The 19,044-nt window shown below is 39.1% G+C and overlaps 8 protein-coding genes and 2 non-coding genes across 10 annotated transcripts; 5 read left to right on the top strand and 5 right to left on the bottom strand.

The window, feature by feature from the left end:
- Positions 1-1,462: 1,462 nt before the first annotated feature.
- On the top strand, positions 1,463-2,546 carry LOC133844103 (uncharacterized). The gene has a single exon (XM_062277937.1). The coding sequence runs from the start codon at positions 1,602-1,604 to the stop codon at positions 2,226-2,228; it is 627 nt and encodes a 208-aa protein (XP_062133921.1). The 5' UTR covers positions 1,463-1,601; the 3' UTR covers positions 2,229-2,546.
- A 1,102-nt stretch (positions 2,547-3,648) lies between these two features.
- Positions 3,649-4,082, bottom strand: LOC133844107 (uncharacterized). Its single transcript, XM_062277941.1, has one exon. It carries the CDS (start codon positions 3,933-3,935, stop codon positions 3,771-3,773), a length of 165 nt encoding a protein of 54 aa, XP_062133925.1. The 5' UTR covers positions 3,936-4,082; the 3' UTR covers positions 3,649-3,770.
- Positions 4,083-4,278: 196 nt separating this feature from the next.
- LOC133844106 (cytochrome b-c1 complex subunit 8) lies at positions 4,279-5,111 on the bottom strand. The gene is made up of 3 exons (XM_062277940.1): positions 4,961-5,111; positions 4,521-4,703; positions 4,279-4,452 (listed from the first exon to the last, which is right to left on the bottom strand). Exons 2-3 carry the CDS (start codon positions 4,693-4,695, stop codon positions 4,358-4,360), a joined length of 270 nt encoding a protein of 89 aa, XP_062133924.1. The 5' UTR covers positions 4,696-4,703; positions 4,961-5,111; the 3' UTR covers positions 4,279-4,357.
- A 220-nt stretch (positions 5,112-5,331) lies between these two features.
- LOC133844105 (probable prefoldin subunit 4) lies at positions 5,332-6,052 on the top strand. The gene is made up of 2 exons (XM_062277939.1): positions 5,332-5,473; positions 5,611-6,052. Exons 1-2 carry the CDS (start codon positions 5,429-5,431, stop codon positions 5,980-5,982), a joined length of 417 nt encoding a protein of 138 aa, XP_062133923.1. The 5' UTR covers positions 5,332-5,428; the 3' UTR covers positions 5,983-6,052.
- Positions 5,814-6,991, bottom strand: LOC133844102 (probable Golgi SNAP receptor complex member 2). Its single transcript, XM_062277936.1, has 2 exons — positions 6,673-6,991; positions 5,814-6,603 (listed from the first exon to the last, which is right to left on the bottom strand). Exons 1-2 carry the CDS (start codon positions 6,807-6,809, stop codon positions 6,087-6,089), a joined length of 654 nt encoding a protein of 217 aa, XP_062133920.1. The 5' UTR covers positions 6,810-6,991; the 3' UTR covers positions 5,814-6,086.
- Positions 6,992-7,566: 575 nt separating this feature from the next.
- LOC133844104 (ubiquitin-conjugating enzyme E2 variant 2) lies at positions 7,567-11,862 on the top strand. Its single transcript, XM_062277938.1, has 4 exons — positions 7,567-7,718; positions 8,686-8,828; positions 10,420-10,545; positions 10,604-11,862. Exons 1-4 carry the CDS (start codon positions 7,691-7,693, stop codon positions 10,742-10,744), a joined length of 438 nt encoding a protein of 145 aa, XP_062133922.1. The 5' UTR covers positions 7,567-7,690; the 3' UTR covers positions 10,745-11,862.
- Positions 11,863-12,557: 695 nt separating this feature from the next.
- Positions 12,558-14,538, bottom strand: LOC133844096 (cytochrome c1, heme protein, mitochondrial). Its single transcript, XM_062277928.1, has 5 exons — positions 14,361-14,538; positions 14,003-14,050; positions 13,717-13,865; positions 13,232-13,658; positions 12,558-13,158 (listed from the first exon to the last, which is right to left on the bottom strand). Exons 1-5 carry the CDS (start codon positions 14,430-14,432, stop codon positions 12,934-12,936), a joined length of 921 nt encoding a protein of 306 aa, XP_062133912.1. The 5' UTR covers positions 14,433-14,538; the 3' UTR covers positions 12,558-12,933.
- A 564-nt stretch (positions 14,539-15,102) lies between these two features.
- On the top strand, positions 15,103-17,784 carry LOC133842552 (kinesin-like protein KIF3A). Its single transcript, XM_062275693.1, has one exon. It carries the CDS (start codon positions 15,266-15,268, stop codon positions 17,342-17,344), a length of 2,079 nt encoding a protein of 692 aa, XP_062131677.1. The 5' UTR covers positions 15,103-15,265; the 3' UTR covers positions 17,345-17,784.
- A 137-nt stretch (positions 17,785-17,921) lies between these two features.
- Trnav-uac (transfer RNA valine (anticodon UAC)) lies at positions 17,922-17,994 on the top strand. The gene has a single exon. It is a non-coding gene; the product is annotated as a tRNA-Val (tRNA).
- Positions 17,995-18,278: 284 nt separating this feature from the next.
- Trnav-uac (transfer RNA valine (anticodon UAC)) lies at positions 18,279-18,351 on the bottom strand. Its single transcript has one exon. It is a non-coding gene; the product is annotated as a tRNA-Val (tRNA).
- Positions 18,352-19,044: the final 693 nt, after the last annotated feature.

Genomic DNA, 19,044 nt, shown 5'->3' with positions numbered 1-19,044 from the left:
ACAGAGTAATTTTGAAATTAACAAGCTGTCAGACGGATAGACAAACAAAATCCTCCTCTCAAGGGAAGGGCATAAAAAAGAACATAATAAGCAACTGGGTTCGGTCTGGTTCGGGATCTGGTACCCAGAACGGGTATCGATAACCCTTATCAAGTGTGCGGCATCTCGAGGCGCAAAAAATACAAATTATGCTTACAAACAAAAAAAAAAAACGAAACGAAACAACAAAATGCCAAATATGTGTACACAATGTTTGTTTGTGTGTGTGTGTGTGTGTGTTTATGTTTGCTTTGGTTGTGTGGGGAAATGAGCGTTTCGCCCTCTGGGCCACCGTCAGAGTGGTGGGCGTGGCGCATTTAAATCCAGAACGCCCCACACCACACAACAAAAAGAATAAAAAGAAACAACAAATGAGAAAGAATCAACAGCAAAAGCAAATTTTGCGATGCAAATTTCGCGATATTGAAAACCCCGATCAAATTGCAGTAATTTCCTTTGCCCAAAAGAAAAAAAGAAGCCTAAGAATACAGAAATGCAGAGAAGAAAAAACAATAATAATAAGTAATGGCCATGAAATTGAGCATTTTATTAATTTACTTTTACTCGCAAATTTTGGTAGCCGTCTCCATAAATGGCTTTTTAGCTGAAAGTCGTTTTAACTTTATTAACTTACCAAAGCAGTTGGCCAAAATGATTCTCTTCACACGTGCTGTTTAAGATAATAATATTATTTGTTATTACCAGAACTTGATATTTTACATTTTACAACATTGCATTATCTTTTCCGTTAGTTTAATTGTGATACTGCAATACCAACATTTGTTTTTAAATATTTGTATATTTTTTAATCAATTCTGAAATTATTTTATTCAAATTTTCAATAATATTCTTCTCATATCATATTTTATTGTGATATTATGTATAATATATTGATATTAGAGATATTATGAGATTCTTCTTTATTTGTACTATTTATTCTTTTTTTTATAATATTATAAGATTCATGTATCTTATTTCTTTAAAATTATTTCTCATCCCTTCAATAATTTTAGTATTTTCTGTAACAAACCTAATTATTATTGCCGAGATAATTGGGTTTTATACCCAATGTTATTTCTGACTTGTTTAATTTTATATTTAACATTTTGATTTTTATTATTATTTAACATTGGAAAAATATTTTTATAATATTATAGATATTATTTTTTATCACTATAATAATAATTAGTCTTTTCTATTAAGAAACAAATTTTCAATGTCGAGATAATATAGAACCCAATGCTATTTCTGAATTCTTTCATTTTTTATTTTTATTACAATTTTATATATAAAGAATATTCTTTAAATATCTTTCACATTATTTTTCATCACTTTGATAATATTTATTCTTTTCTGTTACAAGACTCATTATTATATTTAAGATAATATGTTAAATATCGTGCATATCTTACTTTGCATTTATTTTCAAACACTTTTCCCTCATCAACGACTTGGTGATATAAAATTTCGTAAGTTTTCTCAAGTTATTCTTTCGTGTTCAAACAAAATTCCCAAGAAGTGGATTCAAAATTTGGAAATCTGTGATTAGCTAGATTCGAATAATGAATAAAGTGGCGCGATTGGAGCTCGAGGTGAATACATTGCGACAGGAGTTGGCGAAGATTCGCTTCGATCGGGATGAGATCTGCAGGAAGCATAGAAATCATCTCAAGCTTTGTGCTGGTGGCGATTGCTGCAAAAGATATCGTCTCGACGGCGATGATAAGGCTGCCGAAAAGGATTTGTACATCGCCTATCTGGAGGAGCAGATCAAGCAGACACGCCTCAAATACAAACAGCAAATGGGAGATGTCAAATCAAGTGCCAGTATCCTAGAGTCGAAGCTTCAAAAGGTGCGTCAAGAGATGAGCTGCATCACGGTTCGGGCTCGACAAGTGGACAAGTTGAAGAAGGATGTGGAAGTATTGAAGGCGAAGCTGGAACGTCGGAATACGACAATTGCCCAACACAATGAACAATATGCTGGACTATTGGGATTAATCTCAAACCTAGATCTTCAGTCAATGGATGGAGGTAATCACACAAGTGAGACATTTAAACAGATCAGAGGAAATGCTTCGAGAGATAATTCAAGAGTTGCGTTGGAGAAGAATACGAAGAAGTCTAAACCAAAATTGAATTTTGTCTGTCTAAATGCGGCACTCAGAAAAAAAGTAATGCACAATTAATTGAGACAAACAAATATTCAAATTGATGGTTTACTTTGGCACTTCAGTAAAAAATTTTAAAATCTTGCATTTTTATATATTCGTAGTTGAATCAGAATTATCGTATAAATCTTTTATATAATGTAATTGTCAATTCTGTTCTTGTTCGATTGCCAAGGCGGAACTTCGGTCAGCGTTTTCCATTTTCCGAGAATTTTCGACCTCAAGTTCATTGACAAAGATTTCCAACAATTCGTTCAAGCAACGATTATGTAAATTGGATTTGTGTTGGGTTATTGGACTGTGCAAATTTCATTAAAGTCGTAGTATTTTACTATATCATGTGTGTTCTTTTTTGTTTGTTTGAGGAAAAAAATCGAATCTATTTTATTTGGGTTGTTTTTTCTGGTAAAATTGTCACGTTTTAGGCTTTGACAGCAATCGCTGTGTTTGCTTTATTCAATGCATTCGCATCCTAATGCAGAAATTTGTGCAAAAAAGCACGTAGCATATTTTCCATAAACTATACGCCCATAGTAAAAGAGGGAGAGAGAAAAAGAGTCTGAAATGGCGTAGGTCACGTCGTCTATTGCATTGCAACATGCCACAGCACCAGGAAGTGCGTGCAACAATCGATGGTCGATGGCTGGTCAATTGAAGTTATTTGTGGCATAGACCAAATGCCAATTGAAATTGATTAAGCGTGCGTTGTTGCATGCCATGGGAATTTTATGAAAATATCCCCAAGAATTAGGCCAAAAGTTCAATAGACGCTAAAAGGCGTTGGCAAATAAAGGGAAGACAACCTTCATATGATCTTAATATAAATGATAATTGGAAACTTGACAGATCTTAATTTACAAACATCCTCTAATGTTCTTATATCCCAAAGATTTCGTGAGAGTTTTTTAGAGATTTTGCAGTGAACAATTTCTACGATATCTTGAATTGAATAGAGAATTATGTTTGTAAATATATAATTTGAAATTCTTAAAACTTGACAGAATATGAACCCAACAGCAATGTCCTAAGTTCAAGTTACAGGTTTGAAATATCTCACTTAGAAGTTTGTATGCTTTGTCATTTACCCGTAAATCATCATACCCGTTTCTGGCTTGCTACCGGGTATAATTAGCCAAATCAGCGTGCAACACTTGAATGTCTATCTTATCTATTCTTCAGATGGTAAGTGATTCATTCACAGTACTCTGATGAAATAGATACACAAGCTCGCAGTTCAATCAGCCTTCAAATACAATTAGTATGCATTATGTTTGCTTTTATGTACATGTGGTATATAGCATGCCTGTACATACATATAAGGCGTATGCCAGCCAAATAACGTCGCTGACCCTGAAAATCGCTTTGTTATAAGCGACTGGGCCCAAAAAGTGTGACGTCATTATTGCCAAGGTGCTCCGCTCTCTAAGAATAAGAACAATGAACAAAAATTATATGTACTTTTGAGAAATGTTTATTATTAATGCTTAACTAAATTGCGTACGTTACATTATTACATAAATTAATCACTAAAAGCGTCACAGGATGCCTGCTGTCTGTCTTCTATGTGCCAGAGAAGCTTCGGAAGTTATTTTTCAGCAACAGCACCACAAAGAAAATGCCCACAGCAATCGTAAACAATTGCACGTTGATCACTTTAGAGTCGACTAGGGCCTGCAGCATGTTGTATATGCTTTCGCTGCGCACTTCACCACCGCAGCAGTCCATATAGTAATTGTTTAGCTTGCTGGTTTTTATATATACAAAAAACTAAATCCTATCTGCGTGTATATAAAAATCACGTCTTATTGTTTTTTTATGGGCGAACAGCTGTCGATTGGCTAGTGTTGACAAATTAGCGAAAGCAACATCAGTGTTGAAAAACACAAAGTGCGAAAACAACATATGGCAACGCTTTTAATCAGCTGTTATCTATTTAAGTAGAAACTGCAGCCAGGAGTTATTAAACAATTTGTTTATACCCTCTTAGGCATTATTGCTCGTAATGCACTTCTACAAATTTGCCATTTATATTGCTAAACTCCATGTTAAACTATAACCAACAACTCGGTTGAACTGTGGGGTTCGTTTATTAATTAGCTTAACATCACTATTTGCTAATGAGGCGCCGACTATAAAACTCCTTTTGTTTATTCGTCATTTGCGTAATCAGCGGGGTTCTTGCGCAGCAAAGCAGCGTGTTTGCGCTCGGTCAGATCGTAGATCAGATATCCAAGAATGAAGGCTAAGTTTGGAGTGAGGATACGCAAACGTTATAAAACGAATTGTAACAGCAGTTAGGACATAACTTACGTGGTGTCACTCTGAAGATGTTGGAGCGGATGCGACGCACAATATTGGGCAGACCCTTGCTGATGGCACCGGCGAAGGCGCGCTGCTCAAAGGGAGACAGCTTGTAGGTCACAATGCCGTGGACCTTGGCAAGGTTGCCGAAATGGGCACCGTTCAGGATCGAGGTTAGACGCATGTTTCAAGCTATATGGTTGGGTAGGTAGACGGATATTAACATTAACAACCACACAAGAAGCTCACAATTATTTGTATAAAAACACAAATAGTTATTATAAACATTTTGCACTTAGCCTCAAAGAGGTTATGTAATTTTGCACTGGGAACGTTCTTTGCAACTGTGCCTTGTAGTTGGCTGCACCTTTGTCAGCCAATCAATGGGCATATTTATAGAGATGCAGCACTTGTCAACATTTTTGGCAATTATTATGTTTAATATTTACCTTGATAGAAGACAAATTATGTGCCTTAATTTAGAAAACCTCTCTAATGACGTCTGTTTTCGTCTCTCCCTGCTGTTCAGCGTGACCGAACGTTGAATTTACGAAAAAGTATATTATTTTCAGCTGCAACTTATACCAAACTAAGCATATGCACATTTACTAGACCGGTTACACTTTTTTTGGTATGTAGCAATTTCAAAAATAAAAATCGAATTTTCACAAAATAATTATATATGGTTTTATTGAATTTCAAAGTTCAACAAGCAGTTATTAAATTAACATGTAAATCAAAGCCCACAAATTAAAATCAAAATTGTTTAACTACCAAAAGTCGATAGGTATATCGATATCGCTTTAACATGGTATATTTTAAAATCGAAATTGTGGTCTCGCTGAATCAGTTCCCAAACGCCAACTGTTTGTAAAATTCATTATTAATTTATTAAACTCACACAAATTACTACAGAAATGGCCGCTAAAGTTGCAAGCAATACCAACAAAGTGTTTCAGAATGTAAGTATACGCGTGACAATTGCAGGAACATCAAAGTAACCTCACTTTGCTCATCAACACCTGACTTGCCTCTGCCTCTCATCACTGGGAGCGGCGTTGACTAATAAATAATACTAAATCAATATTGTCTCCCACAGCACGATGATGTGCATATATCATTCGAAGATCAACAGCGCATTAACCGCTTCGCCAAGCATAATGCGCGCATGGATGATCTGAAAGTGGAGTTGGATATGAAGAAGAATGATCTCAAGTGTGTGGAAGAGGCGCTCGAGGAAATCGAGCTCTTCGACGAGGAGGAGGACATTCCCTTTCTAATTGGCGAAGTTTTCCTCTCCCACAAGCTGGGCAAGACACAAGAACTGCTCGCCGAGACCAAGAATCAAACGCTCAAGGAAATTGCCAGCATCGAGGCCAAGGCGAAGGTGATCAAAGCTGAAATGGATGAATTAAAGGCTCATCTCTACCAGCGGTTTGGCAGCAACATTTCGCTTGAAAGCGACGATTAAATCGACGACTGGTTCGCTCCTGGCATCAAATAAACTCCCATTCATTTAAATAGAGTACATTTAATTTAAATCTCGAAATAGTTTGATATTCGTTCGTATTTTGACTACAGCACGATAAAATAATATATAATTAGTGCGATTATCAGCAATGTGATCACCATGCCGCCCAAAAAGATGCGACGATCCTCAACCAATCGGCGTTCTATCAGCTTCATCGTGTGATTTGACAAACCCAAAGTGCTACCAATGGCCTGAATGCGTTTGTGTGCGCCACCAAGTGTCATCCGCTGTGATATGAGACTCTCCAGTATGCCGCTGCCCGAGGCAATCATGTCATCTACTCCCCGATGCGCATTGCCCATCTGTGTGTGGTGCTGTAGCTCGTAATCCAATTGCAGACACGTCTCGTTCGGTGCATTGCTATTAGCTGCAAAGCGATGATTTAGCAGCTGCTCCCGTTCGCTGATCTCTTGTTGGCGTCGCTGACGACGATCGCGCGCATGTTGTAGTGATGTTTGCAAGTGTCTCAGGTCATACTTGAGCTGATCTATCCGCAGCTTAGAGCTTTGGCGTTGCGATGGCGGCACTTTGAACAACAATACATCGAGTCGGTCACAGTTGCTGTGAAATGCATTGCGAAATTGTAACAGCTGATGTTGTTGGGGTTTGAGGTGGGGTTGGATGACTCACGAATTGGCTTGGGTTATTTTCACTTGTATCGCGTTCTCCACGTCAAGCGCCTCTTGTGGCCCAATCTGCCCGAGTCTCTGAAAGCATTGCTCAATTTCTTTGAGTGTGCTGTTGGTTTGATGGTACAGGGATTCCATTGTCGTTGCAGATCGACTAGTCTATGCTCAGTGTATGTGGGATGCAAGAAGCTGGCTGTCAATTACATCAATTAATTGTGATAAGACGAACAATTGGAATTGGTTTCAAAAAGCTGACGCGTCGCAAATGGTCCAATTCGTCTAGGTATGTTGATAACAAACGTATCGATGCATATCGATAGTTTTCAGTGAGTGTGTCACCTGTCGGCAAAAGTGTGGCAACTCCAGTAATTTCAAAATATTGCAATAGAGTGCAATCAACTATTAGATATCGGGGTATGTTCTAGAAATTAAGCTCACGGTCATCTTAAACTTAAGTATTACAAGATTTAAAGAAAGTTTTTTTGTTTGAAGAGACAAGCTGAAAACTAAATATAATTTTAATAATTTAAAGCATATAGCATCGGTGAAATATAAACATCGATCAATATCACCATTCAATACACTATATCGCAATGAGACCGTAGATGGGGTTATATGAACATATATACTTTTTAGTATTCAAACTACTGTCAAATATCAATCCTTTGTTGACCACAGATGCTCGTTTTTCGATTTGCAATGCTTTTCTTTCTCAGGGCTTCCTATTTTTGGCTTATCGACTTGGAGTTAATTTGTAGATCTTAGAACTTGGGCTTGTAGTCATACACAAACGCTTCAAAGAAGTCATTTTTTAAAGTAATAATTATAATAAAATTAATCGCTATTAACTAAAAACAAATAAATTGTTAAATAATAAAAGGAGTAAAAGAAAAATATATTACTTGGCTATAAAAACATCGATGCCTGTTATAAGAAATCGATTTTTGCGAAAATAAAGATCGATGCATCGATAGTGTCATCGATGCTTGACCATCTCTAACACTCTAGGATAAACCACAATGGCGCATACATCGAGTACCGGCGTTGGTAAGAATTTAATTTGTAAAATTAACAATTTGGCAAGGAATTTGATTGAAATGCACGTGTCCGCGAATCCGGCCCAACCGTGGGCGAATTTTGACCATTAAAATGTGTGCGAATGTTCGTCATAAAACGTGTGCGCAAGCAAAATTTTTCGCTTTTTTATTGAACGATGACGGGACCGCTGCACGACGGTGTGAAGAAAATGGAAAAGAAAGCAAAATGGGCAAGACAAAAAGGAAAAAAAAAAAAGAAACGACCGATAAAAAGCAACGAGCATATTATTTCCATATAGTATTGGGGGAAAACAAGCAAGCAAGCGGAGTTTTGTTCACCAAACTGCAATTGCAGTGTCTATGCAGTAATTTTGCTTCGTGACTTGACAATTTCAGAATCGCCCGCAACCCCTCGCCGCCCACCAACCAAACACACATACACCGACATTCCCCCCTTGTCATTGGACTGTGTCCCTTTTCACTTGTGTTTTTTTTTTTCATTCTTTCTTGGTTGGTCTTATGCTTCTTTCTGCCGCTGGTCAAAACTGTTTCTTTTAATTTCTAATTAAATTAGTTGGCCGCCTGTTGTTGTTTGTGTAAATTCATTTTGCAGCAACACGAAAAAAAATGCGTTTGAACAAAAATTATGTCTCGTGAGTGTGTGTGTAATAAGGGGGCGGTGGGGGGATCAAAACTAACACTTGGAACTAAACCAGGCAACCAGCGAACTAAGCAAAGCAACCAACACCACACCCTTCGTTCGTCAGGTGTTCACAGAATTCCGTTTTTTTTTTCATTGCGAAAATGCGAGCGAAGAAGACGCATAACAACAACAACAATGAAAAGAGGAAGAGCAAGACGACTATGGAACACATGACAACGCGCTAAACACGCTCTAATTATTGCCTTTTACTTACGTATCTTATTGGACATTTACAGACATCTTATCCTTTTTTTCTTGTTCGATATCTTTGCAGTGGTGCCACGAAATTTCCGCTTACTGGAGGAGCTGGATCAGGGCCAGAAGGGTGTTGGCGATGGCACCATTTCGTGGGGTCTGGAAAACGACGATGATATGACGCTCACTTATTGGATTGGCATGATCATTGGCCCCCCTAGAGTAAGTACACCTCTCCTCCTCTTTTGCTATCATCCATAATAAACTACGTCATTGAAATTAAGCCGCGTGTCAGCACAAAAAAAAAAAAGTAAACCTTATCAGCCAGTTGGATTATAGATATTTTATCTATTCGATTGCGTAAATTCAAAACATCAGCATGTAAATTATGCATAACTGAAATTACTTTTAATAACAACAAGCAAGCGCAGCTAATGTTTTTTTTTTTTAAGTAATTTCGCGTGTAAATAATTTTATAAGTCAAATGACTAGTTAAATAAAGTTAATGAACTAGCCAAACATAAACAAGTATAGGAATTTAATCTTTCTGGGTTGCGATGTTGTAATTAGCCATAAACTTCAACAAATGTTTATAATATTATAGTAAGCAGAACTGGAATTTATTTTATTTAATCTTTTAAATATGTGACACACTTTGTATTTAGTTAAGGAATGCAAAAATATCTGCATTAGCTGCAAAAGGAAGGCAAGAATTTACATTTGTGCAGGAAATTTAGAGTTCTAACTTTATAAGTTTGAATATTTCAGAAGAATTGGGGAATTTATTTGATAATTTAAGAATTAGAATAGGCGTTAGATCTTTTCCAATTAAAGCCGGTTTCTCGACCTCTATTTGACATTCTTTGTGAAGATTACAAAATTAATTGTATTTATCTAGGTTTTATCTTCATATTAACTCTTAACTAACGGTTAGTGAGTTACCGAATTTATCGATAAACTGAAAAGACAAAAGTTAGCTGATAGTATAAGAGAATAGATATAACAATGTAACATTTTAATATCTGCAACATATCACTTTGAGCATCGAAATAGTATAAATATTGTTATTTTAGTTTACTTCTCTTAAAAATATGTTTATGAGAGGAGTGCAAATTTTGTATACAAAATAAAAAGAACGGGAGAATTGGATCTTTTCTACTTAAAAAGATAGATAATGAAACTTCAGAAGAAAAACTTTACTTGAAAAAGGTATTTTAAAGAAGCCCCCAATTCAAAATAATTATGGATTGCGATTTCTGAATTGTAAACAAAGCAAAGTCACCTTATACATTTATCGTTATGCTATGTTACGAGTCAATAGGAACGCTGAATTGTGTTTTACCCCAACGATAAATCTATTTTCGAGATACCTATCGATTATCTTAAAGCGAAACCTTCCTTTAATCCTATAATATTTAATCGTATATCAAAATATTGAGGGAAAACATTTGGAATTGACTGAGTAGAGTTGAATTATACTTATTTATTTGGCTGTGGTGGAATGTGGCGCGCTCATTCCGTGTGTGGCAGCGGCATGATGATGAATCATTATGAATATGCACTCACCATGGTTAGTTGCACCGCATACGGCGGCGCCTCGCTGACTCACCCAGAGAGAGATGAAGCAACTAAAACTGAAGTGAATTGAGCAGTTAGTGTGAGTGAACAATTATTGGTGGTTGCAACAATCGGATGGGGGGATAAATATGAATGGGAGATAGAGAGTAAATTTTGCATTTTTCTAATCATCCAGCTAATTAAGATTCTAATTGAAAATTTGTAATTCACATGACTCGTTCGATTTTGTTTGTAGACACCATTCGAGAATCGAATGTACTCACTAAAGATTGAGTGCGGCGAACGTTATCCGGATGAGCCACCAACGCTCAGATTTTTAACAAAAGTGAATATAAATTGCATTAATCAGAATAATGGCGTGGTAAGTAGAAAATCTCATAAATTTTACACACATATATTAATTATTTATTTGAAAACAGGTTGATCATAGATCAGTGCCCATGTTGGCCAGATGGAGTCGCGAATATACCATAAAAACGATGCTGCAGGAAATACGTAGGATTATGACCATGAAAGAGAATTTGAAATTGGCACAACCGCCAGAAGGTAGCTGTTTTTAGTTGCCAGCAACCACAAACAACCAGCAACAACAACAACTAAAAACATAACAGCAACAAGAACAGCAGCAACAACAACAACAACACTACACACAACTGCAACTAGAACAACTGCAACATCAACAGCACTTCAAGTCGCCTCAATCTCCCCCTAGCGAGAGGGATTGGGAGTAGAAGTGTTGTTGGAAGATGGAGCTGCATTGTTGTTGTTCTTGTTGAATGTGTGTGAGTGTGTGTGTGTGTCAGCGCGTTGGCAGCAGCAGCAAAACTTCAACTAAAGCAAAATATACTATAAGTGTAACAGCAACAACAACATCAACAACAACTGCGAACGCAACTGCAACAACAGCAACAGCAACTGAAAGAAGAGCCAGGAGCAACGTCACTACAATTTAATATGAAATGGTCGTCGTCCCTTCCGTCATCGAGCGTCGTACGAATATTATCATCATGTTTGGTTATCACTTTCTTAACTAAGAAATAAAACATAATTCAAAACACAACATACACACACACTACCAAAATAACTAAACAAGAATGCAAAGAAAACACACACAACAAGCATGAAAAAAAAAGTTACATTTTTAATTTTACTCACGCGCAGATTATAAAAAACGAAAAATGATTATCAAGATAATGTCAAAGAAATCAGTAAACTAAAGAATTCAGCGAGACGTAGAAAGAGCCGCAATTATTGTTTTGCATAACTAAAAGATTTATTAATTATAAATATATATATACAAATTTAAGAAAAAATTTTGTAGTAAAACAACAAAACACAAAACTAAAAAAAAAAAAAAACGAAACAAGAAAAAAATCAATGAACCGAACCGAGGCAATTGTAACAATTTAATTATTCTTTTCCTTCTTCAATTGGGACGTGAGACACGATTTATAAACTTTAACAAATTGCGGTAAATATATATATAAAAAAAAAAAAAACAAAACAAAAAACAGCAATTAAACAATTATACAAAACAGAAACACACACACACACAAAAAACACATACACACTAAACTGATGAAGAAGTCGAACGGGCAGAACGATGAAAAAATGATTAAAATAATATTTTAATTTAAGCTTCTAAATAAAACAATTAATAATCCAATAAAAAAGAAAAGCCAAATCACGATATGGTTGCGCATCAGTCGTAATGGGTTTGAATTGTTGAATTATAAGGTCGATTTGAATTGTTGATTTGATATCGGAAAGTTTACTTTGAACCCCTCTCGACTGAGCCACCATCAAATTGCTATCTTCAATTAAAAACTAATTAAATGGATTGAAAGCGTACTGTGAAATGAAAGGTATGCGATACTTGTTTTGGATAGAATCCTAAATAAAACTAGGAACTGTTTAATTTGTTGTCAGGATGTATACTAAAGAGAAATAGAACATATTTTCAAGACCGATTTAGTTTCAGCTCTCATTCCTTGTATAGTTTAGATTAATAAAACAAAAGCTTGGCTATAAGAAAAGGGTTTCCAGTCTAGTTTTCATATGATAATTAAATCAATGAAATAAGAAGGATCATAGGGAGGATCATTAGTTCAAGAAAACTACATTATAACTTTCAGTTGTAGACTGAATTATGAAATATTAAATTCTTATAGATAATCTATAAATTCATTAGAAAAATTTCTTTCAGTCCTTGATTTTATAAGCTTATTTCACAATCTAAAAAGCTTAAAGACGTCTTATATAGTAGAGGTTCAATAGAGATATAATAGATCTTCAGAAGTACGATCTTGTTCTAGGTTTAATAAACTCTTCTATAAAGTTTCCCAAATGAAAGAGGAAACCTGCTTCAACGGCTTTTAGTTTTCAATTGTTTATTTAAATACATAATGTGAATTATAGTAGATGTATACATGGCAAATGTAATATCTCTATTATTCATTTTTCTAGGCTCTTTGCTCGATTTATTTAGTTGCAACTCTCCGATTTGTGTGTTGTTGCTGTTGCTGCTGGTGTTTTTCCTTGTCGATTTGGTTTCCTCCTTGATAATTGTAACTGTAGCTGTTATTTGAATTTGCAATTGAAGTGGTGTAATTTTTCTGTTTGTTTTTGGATTGGTTTATGCTTAAAATTGATTTATTTGTTTCTGTAATTAGTCGGTAAAGCCGCGCGATAACACTGCAATTCTACACGCCATCAATCGCACAATCAAATCAAATTCCAAACATAGCATCTACTTCTTGGGCACAAAGACGATCTTTCGCGACTTGAGGGATGACCACTTGTGTCGCTTAATGTAATACGAGATGGCAGTCAGGAAGCCAAGGATGCCAATCACCTTGATCAGTATCTGCTTGCGATCATCGTGCTCCGGCTCCGATGTCCACTTAAGGAACGTGGCCACATCCTTGGCCAATTGACTCTGTGTTGGCGGTGTGCCATCCTCGTACTCAATGACCTGATGATCAATACGAAAAAGATCGATTAAACATAGTTCGAATTTTCATTACAAGGTGATCGCTTGTACTCACCTCGTTGTACAACACCTGGGCCATGGAAATGGCACCACCAGGGAAGTACGGGTTGAAGTACTGACCCTCACGGAGCACCACACCGGCGGGCGCATCATGGTAGCCGGTCAACAGCGAGAAGATGTAATCTTCACCACCCTTGCGTGCGGAGACAATGTAGCTCAGATCTGGTGGATAGGCACCATTGTTGGCAGCACGTGCCGCCTCCTCGTTGGGATACGGCGATGGGAAGTAGTCCGACAGTTTGCCGGGACGATCGAAGTAGTTACCGGTATCATCTGGACCGTCTTTCACCGTGATCTGCTCGGCCTCGGCCTTGGCTTCAGCCTCGGTGTGGGAGACGCCAACCAGATTACGGTAGGCAATGTATTGCATCGAGTGGCAGGCGGAGCACACCTGCTTGTAAACCTCATAACCACGACGCACACTATAAAAAGGATATAAGCAATCAATAGGAGCAAGGAGGTGGGTCCAATGACTCTTACCTCTGGTGATCCAGAGAGGAGAACAGACCCTTGTGGTTCCAGGGCTGGGCAGGTGAATGCACCTCAGTGCCTGAGGCTTCCACGGATTGCTCGAGGGCGAACAGCAAAGCGCCAACGCCGCCGGTCAAAGCACCAACAGCACCGATCAGCTGTTAACACGCACACACACAACAACACACACACAAGCGTCGTTCGACGGGGGAGAGAAAAGTAAACGCGTTTTGAGGTTAGGTACGCCTTGGCTATTATGAAATGCTTCGTCTACGTTTTGATGACTTGTACCCACCTTTTTGTTGTTATTTGCCCAACTCGAAGCCGTGGACAGGTTCTTGGCCTGCAATTAAAGGAGAAATTATTAAGCAACGATGACCTTAATACAAAAATTGCATTGTATGATTTTTTGCATGGAGTTACATAATTGTGGGTCGAGGTGTAATCTCTATATGATTGCACTTCAGACTTCTATGCGGATTCTGCACATTTTTTCCGCATTCTCTGACTGATTGCACCTTAAACATGCATTAATGCTGGGCAAAATTATATGAATTCTGTGCGCTGCTTTGAGAGTTTTGTTCCGGGGGAGTCGGAAAAATTTTTGTGCTTGTCTTCGGATGACGTTTGGTTTGGAGGATGACGGTTTTTACCTGTTGCAGATTCAGTGCTGGCGTAGATTTCAGCAATCTCAAGCCATTGAATCTTCGCAATGTCGCTGCCATGCTGGCCGGAGTTTAATTTTCTGCGTCTTTTTGTCGTGTAAAGAAACTTAAAGGGCAGCGCGAATCTATCTATTCCACTGGCTCTTTGGGTCGTTCTCGCTCTCGCTGGCAGATGTTTACTCGTCATCTCGCGCATAGGTAGTCGTTGTTGTTAAGCATAGTGGCTCCACCTTTAGCATGAATTGCTCCTCACAAACGCCCCCGCATTTAACAGCAACGGTGAAATTAACAGCGGTAACTGCAGTCAATTAACAGCTTTTACTCCACACGCCTAACATTGTCTATTGTATGCGTAACAGAGCTTTAACAGACTGCTGCTCATTGGATTTTATTGGCTGCCAATTTTAAAGCTTTTGACTCTCTTGGATTTAGGTAACAATTTCATGGAAGCAACAACTGTTATTTTCCATGCTTAATATTTGGATTTTTGAAAGAAAAGCACGCTAGTATTGTATAAATAATTACACTATTGTACGCCTTAACAATGAAAAGCCTGTTCCGTTCATAACAGCTGTAACGGTTATTATGGTGTTTTCCCACGATAACAGCGAGAACTCCTCACTTGGCTGAACAGCTGCGACTCGACAAGATTAACAGAGTATTCGCAACGATTGCTCCTCACTTTACAGCATCTAACGCCCCCGCACTGTTGCAAAAGATTTGGCCACACTGTGCGCAATTTGCAATAAATTTACTGGTAGACAGGCAACTTAGCAACGGATGCATAAACAAATGCAAAAAGAAACGCAAAACATTGATTTTTATTGAGTGCACACTGCGCAAAAGTAGTTAATTGTTGTAAGCTAGTGTTTTAAAGAGTCTTCCCCTTAAAAATGCCGCAGGAGCAGCCAACAACGACTTCGCAGCAGCAGCAGCTCGATGACGAAATCGAAAATGTTCGTGTTGTTGTGCGCTCCCGACCAATGGATAAAAATGAGCTGGCCACCGGAGCACTGAGCGCCATTCAAGTGGATAAAATCAATCGTGCCATCACCGTGGTGAAGCCAAATGCCACCGCCAACGAACCGCCCAAAACATATTACTTTGATAACGTCTTCGATGGCGCCTCCAACCAACTGGATTTGTATGTGGACACGGCTCGCCCCATTGTGGACAAGGTGCTCGAGGGCTACAATGGCACCATCTTGGCCTATGGCCAGACGGGCACCGGCAAAACATACACGATGTCTGGGAATCCGGATTCACCACAAACCAAGGGCATTATCCCCAATGCCTTTGCCCACATCTTTGGACACATTGCAAAGGCGCGGGAGAATCAGAAGTTCTTGGTGCGCGTCAGCTACATGGAGATCTACAACGAGGAGGTGCGAGATCTGCTCGGCAAGGATGTGAGTAAGAGTCTGGAAGTCAAGGAACGGCCAGATATTGGCGTCTTTGTCAAAGATCTCAGTGGTTATGTGGTGCACAATGCCGACGATCTCGAGAACATTATGCGGCTGGGCAATAAGAATCGCGCAGTGGGCGCCACCAAAATGAATCAGGAATCCTCTCGGTCCCATGCCATCTTCTCCATCACCGTGGAGAGCAGTGAACTGGGCGAAGGCGGTGTCCAACATGTGCGCATGGGCAAGCTGCAGCTGGTGGATTTGGCCGGTTCGGAGCGTCAGTCCAAGACCCAGGCGAGTGGACAGCGTTTGAAGGAAGCGACCAAGATCAATCTTTCGTTGTCGGTGCTGGGCAATGTGATTAGCGCCTTGGTGGATGGCAAAAGCACACACATTCCGTATCGCAACTCGAAGTTGACGCGTCTGCTGCAGGATTCGTTGGGCGGCAACTCCAAGACGGTGATGTGCGCCACCATTAGTCCAGCGGATTGCAATTGCATGGAGACGATATCGACGCTGCGTTATGCGAGTCGCGCCAAGAACATACAGAATCGCATGCACATCAACGAGGAGCCCAAGGATGCGTTGTTGCGACACTTTCAGGAGGAGATTGCTCGGTTGCGCAAGCAGCTGGAGGAGGGAAGCTTCGAAGAGGAACTGCAGCCAAGTGGCGATGGCGAGGGCGATGACGACGACGAGGATACGGCTGATGATGAGCTGGAGGCGCCTCTAGAAATAGAGATGGAGTCATCATCATCAGTGGCAGCAACACCTGCTGCAGCCAGCAGCCCGAATAGCGGAAAGAAGCCGCGCAAGAAGCGTGAGAAGACCGACGAGGAGAAGGAGGAGCTGGCCATGCGGAAGAACGAGCATTTGCGTGAGATCGAACACGCCAAGACGGAGCAGGAGCAGCTGCGCAATAAGCTTGTCTCCTTGGAGGGTAAAATCCTCGTGGGCGGCGAGAATTTGCTGGAGAAGGCGCAAACACAGGAGAAGCTGCTGGAGCAGTCCATTGCCGAGCTGGAGGAGCGTGAAAAGTCCGAGGAAGCGTTGCGTCAGACGCTGCAACAAAAGGCCACCGAACGCATTGACATCGAGGAGCGTTACTCGACGCTGCAAGATGCCAGCACTGGGATCACTAAGAAGATCCATCGGGTGATGCAAATGCTGATGGGTGTCAAGTCCGAGTTGGCGGATCAACAGCAGGAGCATCAACGCGAAAAGGAGGGCATCTATGAGAACATACGCAGCTTGTCCCGTGAGTTGGCGCTCTGCGAACTGGTGCTCAACTCCTATGTGCCCAAGGAGTACCAATCGATGATCAATCAGTATACGAATTGGAACGAGGACATTGGCGAATGGCAGTTGAAATGTGTCGCCTACACTGGCAACAATATGCGCAAACACATCGAACATAAGTCTGGAGGTAAAGAGCCGGATTTTGTCGATCTATCGCATGTGTATCTCAGCTATAACACCGATGGCGTCGCCAATCCTATGCGCACCAAGTCCGCACGTCCACGCACCTCGGGTGTTCCACGTCCCACAACGGCGCGACGATATTGAAGCACTCAATGTCAAGTGCCAGAGACAGCGACAAAGACAGAGACAGAGAGGAAGCCATCTTCAGTATCTGTAGTCCGATCCTTGGCCTTTGGACTTCGTGCACAGTTTTGGTTTCTTTTGATTTTGCTTTTGCTTTTCTATCTCTTGAAATACTTTTGCTCAGTGGGTTTTAGTTATTAACGTGCAATCATTTTGCTCTGTTTTTGTTAATTTATTTATATACATAGTAGGTGTCTGCAATAGTTAATACTTTTTAGGTTGAACAACATGGTGCAATATGTTTAATTTAATTTCTAATTCTAATTTATTGTATCTCACTAAGCATAACCGTTTTAAACTTAGATGCAATTGCTTAAGGTATCAATTAATGTACGCGTGCTTTCGCTTTTAAAATCAAACTACTGAATAAACAATACATATACTAAATATTAGCAACAAAATTTGTTTCATTTTCGAAGGTAAATAAAACTTGGGTTCTTAAAGGCTCTAAGAATGCTGCGCCGGTAAGTATGCTTTAAAAAATTATTTGACATAGCCTGCGTAACAAAACTGATATTTGGCAGGCAGTCTGCCAGGTGGTTCCATAGTGTAGCGGTTATCACGTCTGCTTTACACGCAGAAGGTCTCCGGTTCGATCCCGGATGGAACCATGGTGCAAATTTACTTTTTTTTAATTTCCCTATTTTTAAAATTAGCTAATTTATTAGTTACTGAAACAAATAAAATGGTTGGAAAATTAAAAAGACTTATTTTTAACTAAAATGGTCGCTGGGTTGCTTAACAAAGTGTTGCATGAAGTCATCTTAATGTTGCATGATGGTTTTACTTTTTAGCCTTTTAGAATACTTTATATTTTGTTTTATATTAGTTGAAAACTATTAGACAATTATATAATTAAAAATAAAAAAAAAAAAAATGCAAAAAGAATCACACATGGTTCCATCCGGGATCGAACCGGAGACCTTCTGCGTGTAAAGCAGACGTGATAACCGCTACACTATGGAACCAGTTGAAAGTCTCATGTCTAAATGCCTATACAAACTAAGGGTGAGAAGTGATGACATTTTAAGGCTCTTTAAAACAATTTTAGCAAAGTTCAAATGTGCGGCTGTTGCTTTTATAATTTATTGCGGAAGCTTGGTGGCAAAATTATTGTGTACTTTATCATATTGCTCTGTTTAATTTTTATAAGCAGGGAAAGCTGTCACGCGTGGAATGACTAAGTCATGTCAGGCATCGCTGTACTTGATCTACACACAAACATTTGCCACTTTGCCGGATATGAGTATTGCGCTATGCAGCTAATTGGTCATTGCGGTTACCTGATAAAAAACTAAGTACTGCCTGCAATAGCGTATAACTCTCTAATCATTCTTATCGCTCCCCACACGTTTTGTGAATTCGTGTTGCGGATTCGGGGGGATTTTTGGCCTTGTTTGTCGTCAAATGAAGAGGCGTATTACAAATCGACAAAGTATTTCACTCAATTGTCAGTGCTCTCCGCGTGTCAAGTGTGTGTTATCAGCAACTGACGTCATAAATAACAGTAGAATTCGCATGTACATAAAGTACAATAAGTAACACATGCACATGGCACAATCGATTTGAAGCTGTGAAATTGAGAGAGCGAACCGGCGCTGTTGCTATGACAATGATCGCCCAGTCGATTGCCTCTTCTAGCGGTTCAGGGAGTAATGTCT

This window comes from Drosophila sulfurigaster, chromosome 3 (assembly GCF_023558435.1).
Source record: "Drosophila sulfurigaster albostrigata strain 15112-1811.04 chromosome 3, ASM2355843v2, whole genome shotgun sequence".
NCBI classification, from domain to species: Eukaryota; Metazoa; Arthropoda; class Insecta; order Diptera; family Drosophilidae; genus Drosophila; species Drosophila sulfurigaster.
Note: the sequence above shows the minus strand (reverse complement) of the source record. Positions and strands in the feature narration are given on the sequence as shown.